This window comes from Populus alba, chromosome 8 (genome assembly GCF_005239225.2).
Source record: "Populus alba chromosome 8, ASM523922v2, whole genome shotgun sequence".
Classification (NCBI taxonomy): domain Eukaryota; kingdom Viridiplantae; phylum Streptophyta; class Magnoliopsida; order Malpighiales; family Salicaceae; genus Populus; species Populus alba.
Window position 1 is genome coordinate 7,479,365 of NC_133291.1, and position 23,746 is coordinate 7,503,110.

The 23,746-nt window shown below is 37.0% G+C and overlaps 4 protein-coding genes and 1 long non-coding RNA gene across 6 annotated transcripts; 4 read left to right on the forward strand and 1 right to left on the reverse strand.

Annotated features, from left to right (window-relative positions):
• Positions 1-1,130: 1,130 nt before the first annotated feature.
• LOC140955840 (uncharacterized) lies at positions 1,131-7,210 on the forward strand. Its single transcript, XR_012170469.1, has 3 exons — positions 1,131-1,702; positions 1,787-1,868; positions 6,152-7,210. It is a non-coding gene; the product is annotated as an uncharacterized lncRNA (long non-coding RNA).
• Positions 7,211-10,033: 2,823 nt separating this feature from the next.
• LOC118039990 (basic leucine zipper 43) lies at positions 10,034-10,864 on the forward strand. The gene has a single exon (XM_035046846.2). It carries the CDS (start codon positions 10,147-10,149, stop codon positions 10,747-10,749), a length of 603 nt encoding a protein of 200 aa, XP_034902737.1. The 5' UTR covers positions 10,034-10,146; the 3' UTR covers positions 10,750-10,864.
• A 4,237-nt stretch (positions 10,865-15,101) lies between these two features.
• Positions 15,102-16,368, forward strand: LOC118039989 (uncharacterized). 2 transcript variants are annotated; one of them, XM_073410732.1, is made up of 2 exons: positions 15,102-15,543; positions 16,206-16,368. In XM_073410732.1, the coding sequence occupies exon 1, from the start codon at positions 15,372-15,374 to the stop codon at positions 15,519-15,521; it is 150 nt and encodes a 49-aa protein (XP_073266833.1). In that variant the 5' UTR covers positions 15,102-15,371; the 3' UTR covers positions 15,522-15,543; positions 16,206-16,368. The 2 variants fall into 2 exon arrangements, with proteins under 2 accessions (XP_073266833.1, XP_034902736.1); XM_035046845.2 differs by having other exon boundaries at positions 15,133-15,543; positions 16,121-16,368.
• Positions 16,369-16,510: 142 nt separating this feature from the next.
• On the reverse strand, positions 16,511-17,881 carry LOC118039988 (GCN5-related N-acetyltransferase 1, chloroplastic). Its single transcript, XM_035046844.2, has one exon. It carries the CDS (start codon positions 17,743-17,745, stop codon positions 17,176-17,178), a length of 570 nt encoding a protein of 189 aa, XP_034902735.1. The 5' UTR covers positions 17,746-17,881; the 3' UTR covers positions 16,511-17,175.
• A 1,789-nt stretch (positions 17,882-19,670) lies between these two features.
• Positions 19,671-22,194, forward strand: LOC118039987 (6-phosphogluconate dehydrogenase, decarboxylating 1). Its single transcript, XM_035046842.2, has 2 exons — positions 19,671-19,886; positions 20,444-22,194. The coding sequence occupies exon 2, from the start codon at positions 20,454-20,456 to the stop codon at positions 21,909-21,911; it is 1,458 nt and encodes a 485-aa protein (XP_034902733.1). The 5' UTR covers positions 19,671-19,886; positions 20,444-20,453; the 3' UTR covers positions 21,912-22,194.
• The last annotated feature ends 1,552 nt before the right edge of the window (positions 22,195-23,746 follow it).

A 23,746-nucleotide genomic window follows, 5' to 3' on the forward strand; every position in this document is an offset into this window, starting at 1 on the left:
TGGCCATGCATCTAGTGTGCTACCATACATAATGTTCTTAGGCTCTACTACGTGTTAAACATAAATAGACATGGGTCTTACTTGATGATATATCCATTAACTGTGAGTTTGGCGGTATATCAAGTACAGATGGCTAAAGGCATGAAAATTAGCGTGGGCTTGAGCCATAAGTTTCTCTTAATTAACTTATTCTTATGATATTAATATAAAATATTAATATAAGGGATATTCATCTCTTATCCCCATTAATATTAATGTTAAGGATATCACATCCAACATTAGTATTAATGTCATGAATATTTATCTTAAAAAATGTTGTAAGGGTATAAAAACCTCTTCAATCCTTAAAAAATATCTTTTTAAAGAGGTTTTCAGAATATAAATATCTCTAGAATCACATAGGTAAAGAATTCACAATCTTTATTTTCAATAAACAAACTTTCTTAGTTTTTTATCATATCAAAAATAAAAATAAATACTTTTGTTTTTAATAATAAATGTTCATTCTCTTATTTATTATAATTATAGGCTTAAAAATTAATGATTTTTTCATTTGAGAGTCTCTAAATCTCATCAAAAAAGACTATTTTGCAGGTTATATGCTTTCTACAACAAGCTACAAGTTTTATAAATCATGGAGAATAAACTATATTATTAAAATAATTAACTCATAATATATCTAAGCACTAAAAAAGCTATTTCTAATCACTTTAAATTTTAGAATATCATCAATTAGCCTAGCATAACAACATTGGAACCTTTGTCCCTTCATTTTTTTTAAAAGAGATGGCACTAGAGGAAAGTAGCCTATCAATTAACAGGAGAAGCTTTGCACGAAAAATATTTCACCAATAATCATTTATAACAATATATTTTGTTTTCAATAGAGATAGAGATGGATCAGTGTGGCACGTCTACTGGTTGCAAGTTTGGCAACAGTCCGACTCCATGATACTACTAGGAAGAATATAAGACGCTGACCAATCCTTTCAGCAAGCATATATCAAATGATCAATCAAGCTACTGTCGAAAAACTTTTGATCTCTCATTGTTCGACACGACGACGACGCCACACAGTGGCAATAGCTTGGTAGGAGATTAACGAGACGTGCTAGCTAGCTACATCAAAAAAACATAAATTAGTGACTAAACAATGTCGACAATTGATCCTTTAGAAACAGCTAAACAACTTTTAATATCCACGTTGCTAGCGGATTACGACCTTAAGATCATACGTGAGCAGGGTTAAATGCATGCGTGCGAATTAGTAATATTATTCTCAATGCACTGTCCACCATCATTATTATAAAACAGAAAGTTACATGCCGTGGACAACAATGGTAATGAGAAGATTATAAAATATGTATTGGTGTGTTGGCTTTTTAAAGAATGTAGAGATCATGAAAAAAAAAATAGCTGAGGAGGGAAGACAAATGGTAGATGATGATGAGAGCTTATCCTTATTCAACCAATCACTACAAAATGCGATGACCCCATTTAGAAAATTTGTGAGGGAAAGAGAGGAAAAAAATAAAGTTGGGTTGTTTGAGTGGGGGGAAGGTGGAGACAATGCACACACGGTAACAGAGATGATGGTACCAAAAAATTTCAAGCCCATGATGAAGAAGCCTGAAAAAGTTTGAAAACAGACTTTGATGTGGTGTCCTGTGGCCTCATGGAATTTTCAGGAGCCTCATTTCAGGTGGTGACGCGTGAAAAAAAGATGATTATGCAACTGAAAATGGAGAGAAATTGTTGACAATTTGTGTTGCTGTGTTTTGTGCAGGTGAAGGGATGCACAATCAAGAACAACAATGCTGGTATTGAAGAACACGAATTACACACAAGGTGTTTGATAAAATGTCTCAGTAAGTATTTCATTAACTACATGTCTTTAAATACATGAGAAAGCTTAACAAACATCCCTAGTTATCAGCCACTAACTGTAGTGGATAATATGCTGTCACTAGCCACTAACTATAGTGGAGAATATGCTGCCACTAATCTCAGCAACAACATCAGAAAAACAAGGGATTTACTTTAATAAAATCAAAACAGAAATGAAAGAAAAGAAAACAGACAATACTTGATTAAACAACATGAAACAAAATGTCAATTGTCTAACACTCCTCCTTGACATTTTGACGACAAATTCCAATCATTTGTCTTAATGTCTCAAATCTCTCTTTAGGTAGTGGTTTGGTAAATATATCTGCAAGTTGTTCTTCGGAAGAACAATGAATCAGCATCACTTCATTAGATTGTTGAACTTCTCTAATAAAATGAAACTTGATTTTGATATGCTTTGTACGTCCATGAAAGACTGGATTCTTTGAAATTGATACTGCAGAACTGTTATCACACATGATTTTAGTAACTTCAACCTGTTCATGTCCCAAATCCTTTAACATTTTTCTCAACCAAATTGCTTGGTTGACAGCAGCGGCAGCAGCAATGTACTCTGCTTCTGCAGTGGATTGAGCTGTTGTCTCTTGCTTCTTTGAACTCCAGGTGAAGACACCTGAATTGAGTGAGAATAAATACCCTGAAGTGCTTCTTGAATCATCAACACAGCCTCCCCAGTCACTGTCAGTATAGCCTTTTAGTTCCACAGCCCCTTCTGATGATTTTGGACAGAAAATACCAAGATCAATGGTACCTTTGATGTATCTAAGTATCCTTTTTGCTGCAATGAAATGAGTCTCCCTTGGAGAATGCATGAACCTTGAAAGAATACTCACAGCAAATAATATGTCAGGTCTACTTGCTGTAAGATATTGAAGGCTGCCAATTAAGCCTCTATACAAACTTTCATCCACTTTTTCAGATTCATCATCCTTGCTAAGCTTGATACTTGTTGTCATAGGAGTCCCTACTGGTTTACAATCCTCTATTTTGAATCTTTTTAGGATGTCTGAAGCATACTTCTTTTGGCATGTAAAAATGTCATTGCTGGATTGCATCACTTCCATTCCAAGGAAGTAATTCATCATTCCAAGGTCAGACATCTCAAACATCTTCTTCATTTCATCTTTGAACTCTTGGATCATTCCAAGTTCACTTCCTGTGATAAGCATATCATCTACGTAAATAGATACAATTAGAAAATGGTTACCACATGATTTCACATACAAAGTTGCTTCATTTTGGCTTCTGCTGAACCCAAGTTGAAGCAGATGTGTGTCCATTCTGTCATACCAAGCTCGGGGAGCTTGTTTCAACCCATACAAGGCCTTCTTAAGTAGATACACATGATCTTCTTTATCTTTAACAGCATACCCATCGGGTTGCTCTACAAAGATTTCTTCAGCAAGAAATCCATTCAAGAAGGCAGACTTGACATCAAGTTGGTGAATCTGTCAAGAGTTATGTGCTGCAAGTGTAATGAGAAGTCTAATAGTATCATACCTTGCTACTGGAGCAAAGGTCTCTAGGTAGTCCACACCATATTGTTGAGCATAGCCCTTTACCACCAATCTAGCCTTGTGTTTGCATACTGACCCATCTGAATTGAGTTTTGTTTTGAAAACCCATCTTACACCTATCACCTTGCGATGCTTAGGCCTTTCAATCAGCTGCCATGTTGCATTTTTGTTGATCATTTCCATTTCTGCCTCCATTGCTCTCCTTCATGCTGGAAATTCTTGAGCTTCAGTATAGCTGGTTGGTTCTAGGATTGCCATGTTGCATCTTAGGTGAATATCTTCCAATGATCTTGTGCCTCTAACTGGAAAATCATCCACTGATTCATCAGCTACTGGCTGGGGCTGAATGGTGAATGGTTGATCAGAAATCATATTTTTCTGATGTTCCCAATCCCATGTGATTGCTTCATCAACCTTCACATCTCTGCTGAGAATTACCTTCTCTGTTTGTAAGCAAAGAATTCTGTATCCTTTGGTTGTTATTCCATAACCCACAAGAACTCCCTTTTGAGCTTTGTTGTCAAGTTTGCTCCTCTTTGGCTCAGCTATATGATAATAGCATATGCTGCCAAAGATTCGAAGATGATCTACAGCAGGTTTAACACCATTCCAGCCTTCGTATGGTGTCTTGTCCTCCAGTGCTTTGGTTGGAAGTCGGTTCAGCAAGTAAACAGAGGTATTGACTGCCTCTGCCCATAATTTGTTTGGCATTTTCTTTTCAAGTAAGAGACATCTAGCCATCTCCATTACTGTCCTGTTCTTCCTCTCACATACACCATTTTGTTGTGGTGTGTATGGTGTAGTGTACTGGTGCACAATGCCTCTGCTGTTGCAAAACTCAAGAAACTGATTTGAAGTATATTCAGTACCATTGTCAGATCTTAAGCATTTAATTAGCATGTCATTTTGATTCTCAACTAAAGCTTTGAATGTTTGAAAGATTGTAAATACTTCACTCTTAAATTTGATGAAATACACCCAACACATCCTAGTATAATCATCAATAAAGAGAATGAAATACTTGTTACCACATAATGAGGCTGTCTTCATAGGTCCACACACGTCAGTGTGGATGAGCTGAAGTTTTTGGCTGGCTCTCCATGCTTGCCTTTTAGGAAATGGTGGCCTTGATTGCTTGCCAAGTTGACATGTTTCACACAATTGAATCTCACCATTCAATGTGGGCAATGCTTCAACCATTTCCTTTTGTTTCAAAATTGACAAGCCCTTTTGATTGAAATGTCCAAATCTTTTATGCCAAAGATTTGAAATATCCTGAGTAGCACTCACATATGCATGATTGGATACTTTATCCCAGTCAACAACAAAGCTTCTGTTTTTCATCTTTACACAGAACATTTGTTCTCCAGAAGGATCAAAGATAATGCATTTATGATCTTTAAACTGAAGAGAATAGTTTTTCTCCATCATTTATCCAACACTCAACAAATTTTGACTGATTTCAGGTATAAATAACACATCAGGAATGATTTTGATACCTGAACTTGTTTGAACATTTACTGACCCTCTGCCTTTGACCTCCAGAAATTCTCCATTGCCAACCTTTACTCTGGATTTGTAAGATTCATCAAGGGTTTTGAACATTCCAGCATCATTGCACAAATGATGTGTGCATCCACTGTCAATAAGCCAAGTATCAGCTGGATCATTTGTTGAGAAACAAGTGACAGCAAAGAATTGCTCCTCCTGTGTATCAACTTCATCTGCTAGGTGAGCTTGTTGAGGTTTTGGATCTGATTTTTTGAACTTGCAGACCTTTGTGATGTGCCCTGATTGCTTGCAATTTCCACAAATTGCATCTGGCCTCCACCAACAATATTTTTCTGAATGTGTGTTTCTTTTGCAGTGAGTGCAAGGAGGAAACTTCTTTTGTTTTGAAGCTTCACTAGTGCTGCCCCCTTCATTTCTGCCTTTGAATCTCAGATTAGGCAACTTCTTTCCTTTTCCAGCTTGTTGTTTTTGCACATAAAAGGCTCCTTCAGTCAATCTGTCTTGCCTGATTGTTCTTCGTTGCTCCTGTGCTTGAAGAGCACTCATTAGTTCACCTAATGAGATTTTACTGAGGTCCTTTGATTCTTCTAGAGAGGAGATTTTGGATTCAAACCTCTCAGGAAGAGTCACAAGAACCTTCTCCACAATCCTACTGTCAGGAAAGTCTTCTCCAAGTAATCTGATGTTGTTGATAATTAGTGAAATTCGATCAGAATACTTAGAGATTGTTTCATCTTCTTGCATGTTAAGTGCCTCAAAATCTCTCTTCAAATTCAGCACTTGCATTTGCCTTGTTCTGTCACTGCCTTGGTATTCTTCTTTTAGTTTGTTCCAAGCCTCTTTGGCTGAATTACATGCCATAATTCTGTAGAAGATGCTTTTTGCCACAGCATTTTGGATGATTGATTTCGCCTTGGATTTCTTTGCCTTTTCCTCACTGCTGAACTTGATTTGAGCCATAGTGGGATTTGTTGGTAAGGGAGCTACTGGTTTGTCTTCGGAAACAATTTCCCAAAGATCATAAGCTTCAAGAAAAGCTTGCATCTTCACTGACCAAATATGGTAGTTTTCACCAGTAAATATAATGGGGGAGTTTAAAAGTAAGTTGTTGGATGTCATTTTTGAGATTTTGAAAAAAAAGGTGTTTTGGTCCTGTAAGATCTGAGATGCTCTGATACCACTGTTGACAATTTGTGTTGCTGTGTTTTGTGCAGGTGAAGGGATGCACAATCAAGAACAACAATGTTGGTATTGAAGAACACGAATTACACACAAGGTGTTTGATAAAATGTCTCAGTAAGTATTTCATTAACTACATGTCTTTAAATACATGAGAAAGCTTAACAAACATCCCTAGTTATCAGCCACTAACTGTAGTGGATAATATGCTGTCACTAGCCACTAACTATAGTGGAGAATATGCTGCCACTAATCTCAGCAACAACATCAGAAAAACAAGGGATTTACTTTAACAAAATCAAAACAGAAATGAAAGAAAAGAAAACAGACAATACTTGATTAAACAACATGAAACAAAATGTCAATTGTCTAACAGAAATTCGATAGAAACTGCATGCATCTTTCAAAAGCAGTAAAAAGCCACACATGTTGGCCCAGATTTTAATTTTCATATTAGTTACATAGTTAATTAATGTATTGATCACCATGTCCCCGGTTCATTTGCTGTGAAATTAAGATTTAAAGGGCATATATAGAATTCATATATTCAAGTCGAAATGCAGGCTTAAATCCAAACTACGCAGAGATGAATATAACTTATGGAGCCGCAGGTTAAGTAATAATCTTGCCAGAATCCTGCTTTCGTATGCCTGTTCCTGTACGTGCCATTCTAGTCAAAGAAAGGGGGGAAGATGCAAGTGGCCTTCATCGGAGGTTAGTTGAAAGGCGGTGCAATTTTGTGGAAGAGAGGTGCGCCAGGCACCCACGGTAATTCATGGCCCCAGCAGGGAGCATGATCAGTTGTTTCAATTCTATGTGTTACCCTCCCAAAAATGATGCTTGGGCACCATATGGTAGCTTTTAAATCCAGTCCCCCTCCGTACCTGGCACTCATAGTCATTTTGACGGTGCCTTCTCTTTCCGTGTCTGCGTTTCAGCTATGGCTATATGTTTAGACTAGGAATGTATAGATGGGAGATTCGTAATTGTGGATAAGAAAAACAAGTTGCAGCAGCTATATTGGTTGCTGATGATATCTTTTTTCTGTTTTTGTTGTTTTCCTATTAATTGGTAGGACCCTGAATTAGCCCTTCTCCAATATGTTCAATGATTAATCAAATCAAAGCATCTCCATGAATTTTATTCTTGCGTGGGTTTGCATAGTGTTGTTCTGTGCATTCTTTGGCATTTCCTGAGGGTTTATCATGCAAAATATGATTTGATGGATCTATTGATAACAAGGCACTTTCTTATTTTTCTCTGTAGCATCGTAGCAGTAACAGCAAGAGATACGATAGCGGTGCAGTCAATATTATGAAAATGTATAATATAAAGCTGATTCTGCTAGAGTAATGATCGTGCATGTTATAGAGGCCTAACCTTACCAATGACACCCTGCACTAAATGCTCCTCTGCAACGATTCGGGTCTAAAAAGTATTGCAGGTTCTAATTCTGATGCTTCCTTTTGTTCCATGATCTCTTTTAAGAGAGGAAAACCTGGAAAATCACATCCAAAAGGACAAGATTTGTCCTCTGATCTCTTTTAACATTCATTTGCTGCATCTTGTACTTGATGAGATTATAGCTGGCATGCCGTTCACCTTCCTGAAATAGCATGTACTAGGCACTCACATTTATCAATTGCAGCCATGGAACATCTTAGTTTTGTGTCGCTTTTACCACATAACTTGCCTTCGGTCTATCATGTCTTGTCCAACTTGGTTTGGCAGGCTTTACATGGTATAAACAAGATTTTCACCCTCCTTTTCTTTGCAGAAATGTTCTTCATTTACAAATTGAGTGTCTGAATTGGTTCAGCTACTGAATGTCAAATCCATTACGGTAAATCACAACTAAATGGCTGCTTCAGCTTCATATTTTCCATTTTTGTGGCTATAAGCAAAAGTAGCACGTATGGATTTCCATCAAAAGCAAGGGGCGTGGTCAGTACTTTTTTCTTGTCTCTCTACTTGCACCATGTCATTCTTGCACTAAATACACCACCAAAAGTGAAACTACCATAGTCCATATACTAAGGACAGTCACTAGTGGCTCCCATCACATCCCAAAAAAAAAAAAAGTTCAGCAAGGAAAGCAGGACTCTTTTTCATGTTCTGTTTTTCTTACCTCTTTTTCAGCTTTTGTATGCACAATCTTGTAGAAATAGCAAGTAACTTTGGCAGGTTGCAAGAGAAATGCAAGTTCAGGGGCCAAAAAAAAAAAGTATCCATCACCAAGCTTAATAATTAATGAGGAGATTGCCAAATCTATTTGCAGCTTAATTTTCAGATCATGGAAATGCATCATGCACATTGACCAATATGAAGCCAATAAAAGTTTCACAAAGAAACAAATAATCGGCTGCCCCATGATGACCAAACACAAGTTGAGCTTCGCCTTCTGTGGATGTGCTTCATGAAATATCATTGTTTAATTGATCATCCCTAACTTTTATTCTGATCTAGAAAAGAATTTAAGAGCTGAAAGGAAGTTGAAGTGAAGTTCGTAGTGGGGGATCATCTAAACCGAGCATAGTTTATTGCAGAAACTAAAGAGAGAGGGATTAATGGAATATTCAGCTCTGTTAAACAAATAGCATACACACACTTGCGTTTGCAAGTTGCTACCTCTAAGATTTGTTAAGACTTTTTTGATCTAATCTTCTTTTAATGATATTAATCTTCTTGATATTAAAGTCCAAACTGGTGGGCCAGAAGGAGATGTAGATGAGAAGCCGGGCATATGATAAATAAGAAAAACGAAAAAAAACAGAGCTCTAATGGATGTGCATGCCCTAGTGCTGAGGCTTCAAGAAAGAAAGCCAGAAATTTATATTCTTGAAGAGGCACATATTCCCCAACATCACAATGATGCAAGGGAACTGCTCTACAGTTGGACTGATATGTCTAGTTACTGATAAAAGCATTGTCTCCCCGCTAGTAATAAGGTCCTAATAAAACACATGGTTTAAGACCTTGAAGAAGAAGAAGAAGAAGAAACAAAAAATAATGAACTCCATTGACTTCCTCTTCCTTATCATGTAGGCAAACTGTTCAGTTGACATTGCTATAGTTCAATTTTGACATTGGACAAACAATATCACCAAGGCTGTGGCTTCAACGACTTGTGTTTTTGCCTTGACAGAATAATACAAGATCAAGAGGAACCTGGGCAGGGTATTTCTTTGCCCGGAGGCTCAGGTTCCATAAAATGCTTTAGAAAGAAAAATGAAAAGGATGGGATTTAGGTACTTGATGTTAACTAATCGATAATCCCCCTCTGACGGACCCTCTAATCCCAAATTGCAAGTGCTTAACGAGTCATCAAAATATAATTAATTTTTAAAAAAACAAAAAAAACAAAATGGTCATACAAACTCAGTAGTATTGTTTCACTTACTTACCTTTTAAACTGAACTTCCTTGCGTCATAGAGCATAAGCTATTATTATTGGCTGGTGGAGTTTTAAGTTCGAGTGGGGAACTGAAATTGTGCTGGCTTCTGAGGAAAACCTTCTTTGAGATTTTGACTTAAGACGTCATTTCTCTCCTTCCTTCTTATTATATTATTCCAAAGCATTCACATTTAAATAATAACATTCCCCGCATCATCAACTTTTCTGTAGCAAGCATCATATCTCGGCCAAATGATTATCCAAATGATCAAATTTCTATGATTGCATTACCAGCTGCATACACACATACATAAACAGCAAGCACACATGCATATAATAGCATGTGTCAACATCTCATTACCTGGTCTGAAGACAGCATCCAATTGCCTTTAGTGGATGTGTGCATTTCTATCCTTAAATATGCATACATGAGATAACAAGATTTATGTTACCATTCACAATAATTGTTTTAAATTCTGCTCAGTGAGCTACTGATACTGTTAATACATGTTGCTGAAACTGGCCCACCTCATTAGCCTTTTCTCAACTATAAAACCCCTCCAATCCTCATGATGTTCTTCATTACCACAATCTCCGATTACAAACCCTTGAAGTATCTTCTCAAGAATTCTAGCCATGCTTCCAGGCGAGCTCACAGGAATTCACTATATAGCACCTGATCAAAGCCTGATTCCATTCCCGCCTAATTTCGGCATGATGCAACAAAGCAGCATACCAGCCTTCCATTTCAACAGACTCTTGAACAACTTGCAGAGCTCATCGTTCCCTCAACCGGTTCGTGAATTCACTCCACAGTCCTCGAGTCTCAGCAACAACTCAACTTCAGATGAATCTGAGGAGCACCAACTCAGCATCATCGACGAGAGGAAGCAGCGGAGAATGATTTCCAATAGAGAGTCTGCTCGCAGGTCAAGGATGAGGAAACAGAAGCACCTAGATGAGCTATGGACTCAGGTAGTTCGGCTGCGAACTGAGAACCACAATCTGATAGACAAGCTGAATCACGTGTCTGAGAGTCATGACCGGGTTCTTCAAGAGAATGCACGGCTCAAAAAAGAAGCTTCTGATATTCGCCAAATGCTTACTGACCTGCAAATTGGCAGCCCTTACACTGCCACTGCTTTAAGAGATCTTGAAGAGGTCCCCTGCAACACAGCCCATGTCAGAGCTGAATCCTCAGACCAATCTGTCACTAGTTCTGTAGACTTGCTTCACTGAAAACAAGAGATCTTTTTCCATTATAATAGCTACTTTATGTTCCTTCTGTTTGAGATGATTATCGATGTTAACTTTAGCTTCCATCTGCAATAACAGCTTTCTAACCATTCCCCTCCTTGGCTTCATTATCATCCTGCGCATTCCTTAAAACAATCAAGTCCTTTTAAATTACTTGCAATCAATCTTCTTGCCGCGTATGCATTAGTGCAACCAGCAAACAAAATTACTACTTGAAAATGATATATCCAAAGGGTCCATTAGGAACATATAAAAGACTAAGAATGCCTGAACGACTTTTATCATTAACTTAAGAACCCATCAAAGTTTAATCGAGTCAACCAGAATCATTAATCGCACATGAACTCGACAAAACCTAAGAATGGAAAATCAAGGAAAGAAAAATAAATGAGAAACAAATAATGATTTCTGACGTTACAAATTTTTGTTTCATTCACTGTAACAGTAAGCGATACTTTTCTCAGGTGTACTTAAAAATGATGAAGAAACAAGAAATTCCTGCCAGTGGTGGACCTTGTCAGAACAGTTTCCGTTCACGCCGAGCCAAAGGGAGGTCCCATAGCTAGGTCAAGTGTTGCTCACGATAGCAGGGGCAATAAGACAAATGGTGGTGGAGGTGCTGGTGGTAGTGACTAATCTCACGAATAACAACTACTACTACAAGAAGCAAAAACGTTTGAAAAGGCTATCCACTAAAACGCCCTCAAACAGTTCAAGTGCTATTCTTAGCTTTTTGTGAGGACATCGTTGCCCTGCCTAACTTGGTTTTGCCCGAGTAGAGTTTACTTAGTTTTTTCACGAATAGTGGAGCCTTTGCTTCAGGTGTTGTTTGCGATGGTTCCTTTCTGTAATAATGGCATATACATCAGCAAGTCCGTCTATTCCTCGCATCCTATCTTTCTTCTTTTTTTGCATAAGGTTCTGTTCCTATAGATAAAGGACATAAATGAAACGTGCCCTGACGCTAATCCTGACGAATATATGAGGTAATGTTAGTGCCATGATGGTTTCATGGTTGACTTGAACAAAATCAACCGCATATTTTGACAAAATCTCCGTTGTGCTGGATTTTTTTTCAATCCTTGTGCAGGCTGAAAGGATAATAGCAGATCGCCTAAAAAGTTCTTCTCCATTTGATCAGAAATTCTTCTTCCAAAGTTTTTAAATGAACATTCTAGTTCATGTATTTGTTCTGAACTAATTCAGTGGCTACCTTTGTTTTCCACGATTTCATAGTGGGTTTGAAAACTATCCAAATCTCAATTTGCAATGAGTTGCAAGTCAATGTGCTTAAAGTTGATGGAGAGCTTGGTTGGCTAATGGGGGAGAAAAATTCAGAGTCCGTAAAGCATCATCATAAGCTAACAAAAATACGAATCTCAGCAAAATCAATGAAAGTTTAACCGAATCATATAAACCCCGTGTTTTTGTATTCTATTTTCCGTTTTCCTTAATTTGCTGTTTGAATACTAAATTTTCTAGCACTTTCCTTATCGCATCTTTGCTCCAAGTGTCATGCATCCATATTCTTGCAAGAAATATTAAAAATCTTCAACTTACAACTGGAACTGATCCTCGTAAATCAACGAAAGGTTAAAACATATACTGGGAAAAGATGTATAAATTAGATCAGTGATTTTAATCATCAATCCATATGTTTTTTAATGGTGTTGCCAAATAAATGGCGAACAACAATAGGTGCCCAAATGCACAGTCATTATACTAAAGCTATTTTATAGTGGAGCAGTGGAAGACATATTACAGGTGGATAATCTGTTATGATTATCTGATCAATTCAAAACTGTGAGTTCATTTCTGCCATTAAATGAAAATGTAAAACTGATTACTACCCAGATATCACTGGTCAAAAAAGAGAGTTAAAAACAGAGGGAAAGAAAAATGTGGTGTAAGGATCATGGTCCCCTTATATCTTGTGTGTAGATATAGCCTGTATGATCAACCATGGACCTTCTAATCAAACACTCTTCGCTTTCTAACGCAGAGCACGATCCATCATTGTTTATGCTTGGCTCCTCCTACAAAAACAGAAACAAAGACATTAACTTGCAATCTTCCATAGTAATAAGTCAAATTTACTTTTTTCTTCTTATGAGAGATTAGAAATACAACCTCACAGGTGATGATCCAATCGGAATGTATGAAAATGGTTCCTATGGTATAAATTCTGGTCTGGTGGTGGCTGAAATAGGCCTGGATTTTTGCAAATGAGAGTTGAAGAAATAGCACTATCATAAAGCAAGTAAGCTTCTTTGCTATTTTCTTGCTCAAGACAGGAAGAACTTGTGAAGATAAATGGAGGCGATGGAAAGGTTTGCTACCTGTCGAGTATAATTGTAGCAGTATATTGAGAAGTGAGACTGGCTTGGGATAGAGAGTAAGGCTCCATAAATGAGCAATGAAATCATGCAGCGAAAAGTCAAAGCATTACGTTGCCATTTGCCGGATGCCCACTTGGGGTCACTGCTTTCTATTTCTTTTTCCTCCCTAGGGAACATCGCAATTTAGAGACATCACTGAGGACTATGTTTTCCTCTTCCTTTCCTCTTTCTTTTCTGATGATGCGGTCAAGGGGTTGCCAAAGTGATGAGAAGCTAGTTAGCTAGCTGTACTTGCTGTGTCTGATAAGGAGGATCATATGTTCCCTTACCTGTGATAGACACCTATCAATCTTGGGCATGGTTATCTAGCTGTGTATGGATTATCGTTTTTCTTCACATGATCAGTGCCTGGTTGCAAATTTGGTTTAAAAGAGAAGAGGCACTCCGTCAACGGAGTTATTTTCACCGAGATAAGGTTGTTGTGCAGTTCTACTCGGTTTTTGAAAAGAATGACTTGGCAACGTTGTGGCACAGAGTGGAGGGGAGGAGGGGCAACTGGCAAGAGAGAAATGGCCAGTGTTACATCCAATGAACCAAACATACACTACAGTAGCTTCATTTCATATGCTGTGAGCTTGCGGTTTCTGCTTTGTACGTATAAACGTTGTACAGATGCACATGTGTTTGTGATTTGAGCAATTCTCCGATGAGTATCATTGATTTCTTATGGCTGTTAACAGAATGAGATTATTTCTTGAGTTTTATGGGATCGTTGAAAAACCAGAAGGAATCATGGCCATCTTTATATTCTAAATCAAATATTATTCTCCAAGCAGAAATTAACCAGGGTCATCTTTAGTTATGCAACAGCTTAAAATACTCCAAATACCCTTATAGAGAGAGAGAGAGAGAGAGAAGAAGGATAGAGATAGTGTTTATTTGTGCGTCTAGCAAATGTGTTTTTAAAAACTTTTATTTTTTTTATTTTAAATTAATATTTTGTATGTTCCTAAATGTTTTAACATGTTTATATCAAAAATAAAAAAAATATAAGTTTAATATATTTTTAAATAAAAAGAATACTTTAAGAAACTAATCCATACCACAATTAAAAAAGAAAAAGCTTAGAGCTTGCATCAATACCATAAATTTGGTCAAGAAGATGGATGGAGGTGGTAATAAGCCCTAGGAAATAATGGAGTGCACAGAGGACAGAGACATTATTACTGTGGATGAGGAGACATGTTCCATCCTCCGAGTTCCTAGAAAATGTGTCTAAAGATTTTTATCGCCTGATAATAAGATACCATGCACCACCGACAAACAGGTGCTGCGGGATATGCTCTCGTTACCTTGCACCTTTTATTGGTTTTACGGGTATTTATTAATATGGTTAAAATATATATTTTTGAATTTAATATTTTTGAATTTAAAATTAAATTTTTAAGTTTTTTAGATTTTTTATAGTATTAATATAAAAATTAAGTTTTAAAAATTAAAAAATATTATTTTAATATATTTCCAAACAAAAAATTTTAAAATATTCAAAGCTATAAAAAATGAAATGGGAGTAATAAAATTTTACAAACTTTAGTGCTTTTCAATTTATTTTTATTATTTGAGTTTCTATGTCTCCATTGTTTTCTTAATTACTTATCTCTATTTTTATTTTTTATTTTGAGTGTTTTTTTTCAATTAAGTATTTAAATTATTAATTTTTTTTTATTATCCGCATGAGAGAAATGGAAACATATCATATTTATTAATTACTACGAAACCTACTACTCACAAAATTGAGAAAAAATGAAGAAAAAAAAATTAGGGGGGGAGAAACGACCATGATTCCAGGTTGATTCTAGAAAGAAAAAAATGATACTTAAAAAAAAAAAAAAAACTTCATCGTCAAGGAACAAAAAAAGGAATAAAAGAAAACCTCTCAGCTCCAAACTCCAAAAATAAGAGAAACAAGGCCCAAATGGATCCATATGAGACCCGTAGATAATTCATTCAAAAAGGGCCAACACTGCCACTACACACCAGACTGCAACGGGCCCTTCTTCTTCAAAAATCTGGATTGAGTCACGCATCATCATCATCATGTGTCTAAAACTTTCGCAATTCCCAAAAAAAAAAAAAAAAAGCGTCTCCGTTTATAAATTGGATACAGATCTCAGTTTCTTTTACGAAATTCATTCAACCATTTCCCTCATTTTTCTCGGGGTTCTTTTCCAAGTAGGGCGAAAACTACTGTAGACAGAGTAGAAGATGGTGCTGCCGATGGGATTGAGTGTGCAGTGCATAATGGATTTGGTGGTGGCAGGGATTTCCTTGGTGATTGGTTTGGGTTTTTTCGCTTTTATTGCTTCCATTCTTTGCTCTGCTGTTTTCATTTACAACGTCAAGCATGTCTCTTGATTCGTCTCTCCACCATCCAATGGTACTATTACTACCACCCCCACCTCTCTGTTCATCCATTATGGCTTTTCCTTTTCTCAATTCCTCTGGGTTTTAGACTTCTAATTTCATGGATTTTATTACTTTATTTTGTTCCAATCACATCATGCAAGATAAATAAATAAACCCAGATGGCAGATAGCATAGCACTGCACTTTAATTTAGTTAAAAGCCATAGAATTAGCAGTAGTTAGCATCCTGAGGATTATCGTCCTCGGTTACACAACTCCAAATAATATAAAATTTGGCTGCCTAAGCAGAAGAGAAGACTGGAGTGGGAGATCCTGATTTTTGGGGTTTGTTATTAATAATATTTCAGGTTTAATTTGTTATTTATCTCTTGATTTTGAGGATTTTGGGTTGCATTCATTTTCAAAAATGTTATTTTCATTTATTCTATATGGGACACACTATATAAGCCCCCTTCCTTTTCTTTCTCTCTCCCTCTCTGTTTTTTTTTTTTTATCCGAGATCACCTTTTACGTACATTTTTTCCTAACGGCATAATTTTAAACATATTGATGAAAAGTAATGGCTTAAATTTTCCTTCTATTGTTTAGGTGTTTCTGCTTTCTAACGAAGCGTTGCGGATACAATGTTGATGACTTGTTTCTTGCTGAAGCTGCTGCTTTGTGACTGTTGTAGGCATGAGCGGCACAGCGACAGGGTGCAGTTGTGTTCTTGCCTTGGCGCACTTGTATTTATCAAAGATTTCTGTAATTCCTCGTGTTTAATAATAAAGGATAAATTTAGTTGATTCCCTCTTCAACTGTTGTGTTCATCTTGTTTACTGCGAATTTGTTTGGTATATGCATTGTCTGCCCAGCATGTTCTTGAAAAGGGAAGGGCATAGCTGTGCTTGTGGCATGGATCAGGACTTGTGATCTGATTTTTATTTTTATTTTTTTGAAACTCCCTACTTTAATGGCTTGTCTAATGCTCAAACCATGTCAAAACACTTTCCATTATAAATAATACGGTCTCTGGCCTAATTACCTTATCTTTTCTGTTAAGATATAGGGTTACAATTTCATGTATCATATATGATATGCCCTCAACCCCTAAAGAAAAAGGATCAGGTTTGGTCGATCAAGAATCAAAGTCAAGCAGATTGCAATCTCAAAGACAAGCTAAGCTAACATAACCTGAGCTAAGCATAACTCACCTGGACTTGCCTCGTTTCTGATTTTTGGTTTACCTTGTCCAGCAGTGTTATGACGAACCGCGTTTATTTCAAACCCAGCATTGACTGTTCCTTCCTTCGCCTTCAGTTCAAATTTTGTGATTAATAGCAAAAGGCAGTGAAAATCTGGAATTGTGCTATTGACTACATGAATTCACATCCATAGACAAACTCTGCGCTGACTCCTTTATGTTCAGTCACAGGTTGTTCTACTTAAAAGCTGAGGATTTGGTCCAAATTTGAGCTTTGAGATTTCTCTTTCCAGAACAATCATCGTATATATGCCTCTCCGCTATAGGGAGATGTAATACTAGCAAAACCTTCAACTCAAAATGGAAACACAGATCATCATCACTATCACCAGAACAAAACCAACCCCCAAAAAAATAAAAACAATCTAGAACGACAATAGCAAAGTTAATTGAATTAAAATTATCTCTTGCTATTCTTTTTTCTTGAGTAAACCATCCCTTTGATCCCATCAGGATCTGCCACAAACCCCAAAGGCCTGTAAAACCCGAGAACCCGAGGCTCCGAATACAAAGCGATATTAATAATACCCTTCTCTAACAGCTCCTCCATCAACCTTTCCATTACAGCTTTCCCTAACCCAATCCCTTGAAAAGATGGGTCAACCACAACATCCCAAATAATAGCATTGAAAACACCATCACCGGTTGCTCTAGCAAATGCAACTGGCTTCTGGGTCTTCTTGTACTCCACCCACAAAAGAGAGTTTGTGTTCTCCAACGCCAGCCTGATCTTTTGCGGGTCCCGTCTGGGGAATCCAACCGCTACGAAGACCTTGTTGAGGTGGTCCAAATTGAGGTCTGCAATCTTGCGGTGGAGGTTGAAGCCTCGGGATTCCAGGTCCTCGTCGGAGATGGAGAATTTGTTGGTTATGGCGTTTGAAATGGTGGCATTTAGTTGAGGGAGGGGATGGGAGGTTTTGAGATGGAGAGGCGGGAGTGGAGTGGAGGTTAGGCCCCGTAAAGGAAACATATTATTTCTTTCTTTTGTTTCAATTTGGAGTATTCTTTTGAGATTTTGCAGCTCAGGGAGGGCTTCTTCGGCTTCCGTTTTCGATTAAAAGGATGTTGAATTTTGGTGTGTTGGGTGGAATATGTGGTTGTTATTGACCGTTATCTTCCTACTAGTTTGCGCGGGATAATATCGTCAGTCCGGTGCCGTAAAATCTTAACGGGTGAGGTTTAACCCAAAAGTGTTTTGGGCTTTGAAGAAGTTCGGAGCCTAATCCTATATCAACTTGAGCCCAAGTATACTCCTGAAGTTCACAGCTGTCTCTTTCTCAAGAAACACATTTTAAACAAAATTCATTCTCTTGGTTTATATAGTTAGTTGAGGATGGAACTTTCTCCACCGCAAGATACTGAGATAGAGGAAGTTAACCTTGATATCTATTCTTTAAAAAAAAAAATCAAATTTAATGGTCCTGTACCTGGTGCTGCAACCTCGATTTAGTATTTGGGAATGTTGTTTAACCTATATTTTTAAAAAATTTTAAAAAAATTATGTTAATTTTTTTTATGTTTTTTTTATCATTTTGATGTTCTGATCTCAAAAATAATTTTTAAAAATATATTATTTAGATGCATTAAAAATATATTTATATTATTTTGATGTTCTGATCTCAAAAATAATTTTTAAAAATTAAAAATATATTATTTATATGCATTGCCAAATAAAAAAAAAACACTTTAAAAAGTAACCACAATCGCACTTTGAAACACGCACAACAAAATAACGATTAGCGAACTAAATTTTAGCGGATATTTAAAAATAAGATAACAATTAATTTTTAGATTTTTTTCACTTAGCAATATATCAAAATAATATATTTTTTTATTTTTTAAAAATCATTTTTAATATCAAAATATTAAAATAATCTAAAAACATAAAAAAAATAATTTTAAATAAAAAAAATCTTAATTTTTGACCTACCCGTTTGTCTGAAACGCAATACCAAAGATTAATCAGTGGAGAGTCGAAGGTTAAAAATAACATCGTTTTTGTCGCCCATCCATCTCAACTACCACTCAGTTGTCTCTAATATGCTTGACGTTACACACGTGCTCTCGGTGGTGGTTTTGTGTGGTATGAAAATATTATATAATATGATTGCTAACGTGACAAACTATAGTATAAAGTATCTACCAAGAAAAACACCTATATTTTACAGCATAAAGTGGTGTGCTCGGAAGTTGGAATGTGATTATGTTTTGCCAAAATTACTTATCCTTCTACCAATATTTGCCTATTTCGTAACATTATTTCTAGATTCTAACATGTTTGCATTCGTAACCTCGTATGTCACTGAGCTTCAAAGGACATAACACAAAAACAAACGTGTTAATAATCATGGGTTACTCTTTATGTTTGAATTTCTATGTGATCATGTACCATTAATTTTCCAAAGAAGAAAGAAATTGTTTCATGTTCAAGAATTTATTCCCCAATCAACCTTTAATTGATTGATATTTGAGATCAAACATTAGTTCTTCGTGCTTAATATTCAATTAAATTAGACTAATAAAAAAATGATTTCTTAGAAACTTACTGAAACACCACCATACATTTCTTTCATTAAATGCTTGCAACATCAAATGGTTGCTCATAGATGATAAATGTTTATTTTTATTAATTTTCAAAGGTATAATTTAACATGTCACATTTTAAATTTATTTTATAGAAATTATCAATTTTAGTTTTATAATTCTCATAGTAGCTGAAGACTTGTATAACTATTAATTTTAGAATTTATAAAATTAATTAAAATACATACAAACTAGTCCGGATATTTACCTTAATAAAATATGTATTTTTTTATTTTTGTATCAAGTGGAGCATAAAAATGGAAAGCTTATCACACTCGAAGCAAGACCAAGATGTACAAAACAAAGAAACTGAGGAAGTTAAATGCAAATATGAAACAGTTCATCCATTTGAATATCAAGCCAACCAACCAGTCCACCCCACAGGTAAGAAATACCGAACCGAAGCCTCCATGCTAGGAGCTATAAGAATTAAGAAAGATACCCAAATTTGATCCAATTCTTTCGTTTGGTGCTTCCAAACAAACAGCCGCGCTCCATTTTTCTGGGTTTCTTCCTGTCATTTTCAAGGTATATTTACTCCCACTTCTGAAAGTTTTCTTTCTGTAATTTATTTGTCTTCGGATTTGATCATATCCATCTGGGTTTTCTTTCTTATGCCTTGCTGCTTTTTTCTTTTTTTAAGTGCCCTGTATAGTTTTGCGAGATGTAACATCCTTCTTGTTGAATCTGTTTTATGCACTCACTCAACATTAATTGCCCATGTTGTTGTGCGAGACTTAGTTTTCGACCGTTGCATGTGTTGTTATGCAAAACTTGTTGAAATCTGGTTGGCTTCATTTAGGTTGCAAGTTCATGAGTAAGTTTACATTTATCTGGCTGAACTTCGTAGAGTCTTTTTAGTAATATCTGAAGGCACAACGTTTTTTTTTATTTTGTTATTACTAAAGGTATTATTTTGAGACTGTAGGTAGTAGTCCTTTTTAATCATCGCATTTAGCCTTTTACCATCAATTTTTTTATATGTTTTCTTCTAAGCTTTCTGGATATTTTTTCTTATGCAAACCAATTTTGAAAGTATGATTAAAGGTTTCTATCTGCCGAAACTGAATCCAATGTTTGAGCAGGAAACTTGATATGGCTCCCCTGACCAGAATTGGCCTAGCTGGCCTTGCTGTCATGGGTCAAAATCTTGCCCTCAATATTGCTGAGAAAGGATTTCCTATTTCTGTTTATAATCGGACCACCTTAAAAGTTGATGAGACAGTTGAACGAGCCAAGCAGGAGGGAGATCTTCCCTTATATGGTTTCCATGATCCTGAATCCTTTGTTAAGTCAATCCAAAAACCTCGTGTGATAATCATACTTGTTAAGGCCGGTGCCCCTGTCGACCAAACCATCAAAACACTGTCAGTTTACATGGAGAAAGGGGATTGTATCATAGATGGTGGTAATGAATGGTATGAGAACACTGAGAGGAGGGAGAAAGCCTTGGCTGAATTAGGTTTGCTTTATCTTGGAATGGGAGTTTCAGGTGGTGAAGATGGTGCTCGGCATGGACCATCTTTAATGCCAGGTGGCTCCTTTGAGGCCTACAAACACATAGAAGATATCCTTCTTAAGGTGGCTGCTCAAGTTCCTGATAGTGGTCCTTGTGTCACTTATATTGGCAAGGGAGGATCTGGCAATTTTGTTAAGATGGTTCACAATGGGATAGAATATGGTGATATGCAGCTGATTGCAGAGGCCTATGATGTTCTGAAATCAGTTGGGAAGCTCACCAACGAGGAACTATGCCAGGTTTTCTCTGAATGGAACAAGGGGGAGCTGCTGAGTTTCTTGATTGAGATCACTGCAGATATATTTGGAGTTAAGGATGACAAGGGAGAAGGATATTTGGTCGACAAGGTATTGGATAAAACTGGCATGAAGGGTACTGGTAAGTGGACGGTTCAGCAAGCTGCTGAGTTGTCAGTTGCTGCTCCCACTATAGCGTCGTCCTTGGATGGAAGATTCCTCAGTGGCCTGAAGGAAGAGAGAGTTGAAGCTGCAAAAGTCTTCAAATCAAGCGGCATCAGAGACATGCTAGCTGACCAAGTCGTGGATAAGGAAAAATTGATCCATGATGTGAGACAAGCACTATATGCGTCCAAAATATGCAGCTATGCCCAGGGTATGAACTTGATACGTGCAAAGAGTGCTGAAAGGGGATGGAATTTGAAACTGGGGCAGTTAACTAGGATTTGGAAGGGTGGTTGCATTATCCGTGCTGTCTTCTTGGACCGTATCAAGAAGGCTTATGATAGAAACCCAAACCTGCCTAATCTTCTTGTGGATCCAGAATTTGCAAAAGAAATTATTGAGAGACAATCTGCCTGGAGAAGAGTTGTATCCATTGCTATCAACTCTGGTATCAGCACCCCTGGTATGTCTTCTAGCCTTGCGTATTTTGACACATACAGGAGGTCCAAGCTGCCTGCTAATTTAGTCCAAGCTCAACGAGATTATTTTGGAGCACATACATATGAGAGGATTGATATAGATGGATCCTTCCATACTGAGTGGTTTAAAATTGCTAGACAGTCAAAGATCTAAGTTTAGTTTTGTCCCAGTGGTAATGTAGTAATCTGCCTTGGTGACTTGTTGTCGTAAAACCTAATAATATTGCCTTTGTGTCTTAAAATGAGTATGTTTATTTTGTTGTCTTGCACCGATATTATCTCACAGAGTTGAAGGCATTTTAATTCTACTCAATTGTTTGGAACTCGGCTAGCAGGTCCAGCTGCCTTCCTGATTTTATTTTAAAGGATTCAACCTTCTACATAGATGACCCTTCTGTAATATAATAAGATCATTCTATTTTCCTTTGGCTTCAAAAGAGCTGTATTCCATTTGCATTATATAGTACATATCGCAGAATGCAAGCCTATACCAACTCATACACCTTGTGTCGATGCTTTTTCATTGATCATCCTTCTCTTTTAAAAAAGTTTAACTAAAATCGGTAGACCTTTGTATTTCTCCACGTTCTCAAAACACAGGATTTTCTATATGTTCTGTCACTTGCGTCCTAGTAATGCCATTATGTCACAGCTGGGTTACTATGTCCTAGATGCCCTTAAAGTCCATTGGGTTAAAATACTGACTTTTGATTAGATTCATAGCTGCTACAAAGAGTGGTGAATTCCAGGGTGCACCCGCTCTTTCTTAAACCCAACGTAGATAGAGTACCACTCGTACAATAATGGGTGGATTTTCATGAGACTACTGGTTTGTTGGCTTTAGGTGGCATTGTTTGCGACAGATGCCCTCGTGATATTTTTCACAGAGGTCTGAGGATTGCCACTTACCCCTTTGCCAAAAAAAAGCTTGTGAAAGGAGGAATTGAATCTAGTATCCTTCGATGCTTGGCAAATATTGTCAGCCATGTCATTCATTTGTCTGGCTATTTCGATTATCAATCATGAAGTACTAACTTAAATTCCTCCGGGAAGAATTTCTCTACGTATGTTACCCACGCAACTCATTTGCATATTTCTAAAATCTACCTCAGCTTTGTAAACACCATTTACATTTCCGAGAGTCGAAGTTCACCTTACTAGGAAAGGGAGAGGGAGGGAGAGAGACCAACTTCACAGTGGAATTCTGGAATTCCGAAACAAAGTTACAAAAGCATGGAGCGTGCTTTACTTGTATACAGCTGAAGAACATCAGCGCATAAAAATTTGCTACATTTCTAGGAAAAATAAAAGACAGACAGAGAGAGAGAGAGAGAGAGAGAGAGAGAGAGGAAAACCAGAGTATATCTCTTATTCTAATGGTTTAAGTAGTTGATTTTCTTACCTGGGTTCCACTTTGCACATGATCATGACTAGCAGCACTGTTTGCCTTCAGCACTGATACTTCCTTTTTTACTGTGGTCCTTGCTCCATCTATTCGCTTCACTTGCCTGTAAAGTTTTTCTTTCGATGAATATTTGGTAGTTGTATTCTTAAAAGGACCTTTGTTAATGCTTCCCTCGTTGATCCTGCATGGAAGTTCTGGATGACTTGGACCAGAAGAGGCATCTGAGGCCATAGAGTCATCACTCTCATAATTACCTTCTCTGCAATCACCTTGTTTATTCTTGCTATCATCATTATCATCATCGAAGTTGTTTTCTTTGATGGGGGAGGCAATATAGCTTGTCCACCCAGACTCACTGCCACTAGTCCCACTACACTCCTCTTTGCATCCTAGGGTTTGGGAAAACTCCATTAGTATAGCTATCTGGAGGAGTAGAATGGAAAAGAAAAGCACAACACAACAAACTTTGAAGAAAGGTTGCAAGGAAGTGGCTAGAGAAGTGGTTATAGCATTCAATAACCAATATCACTTGGAAAATCACTTATATCTTTTTCTCTCTGACCCATATATGATCAACCAAACGC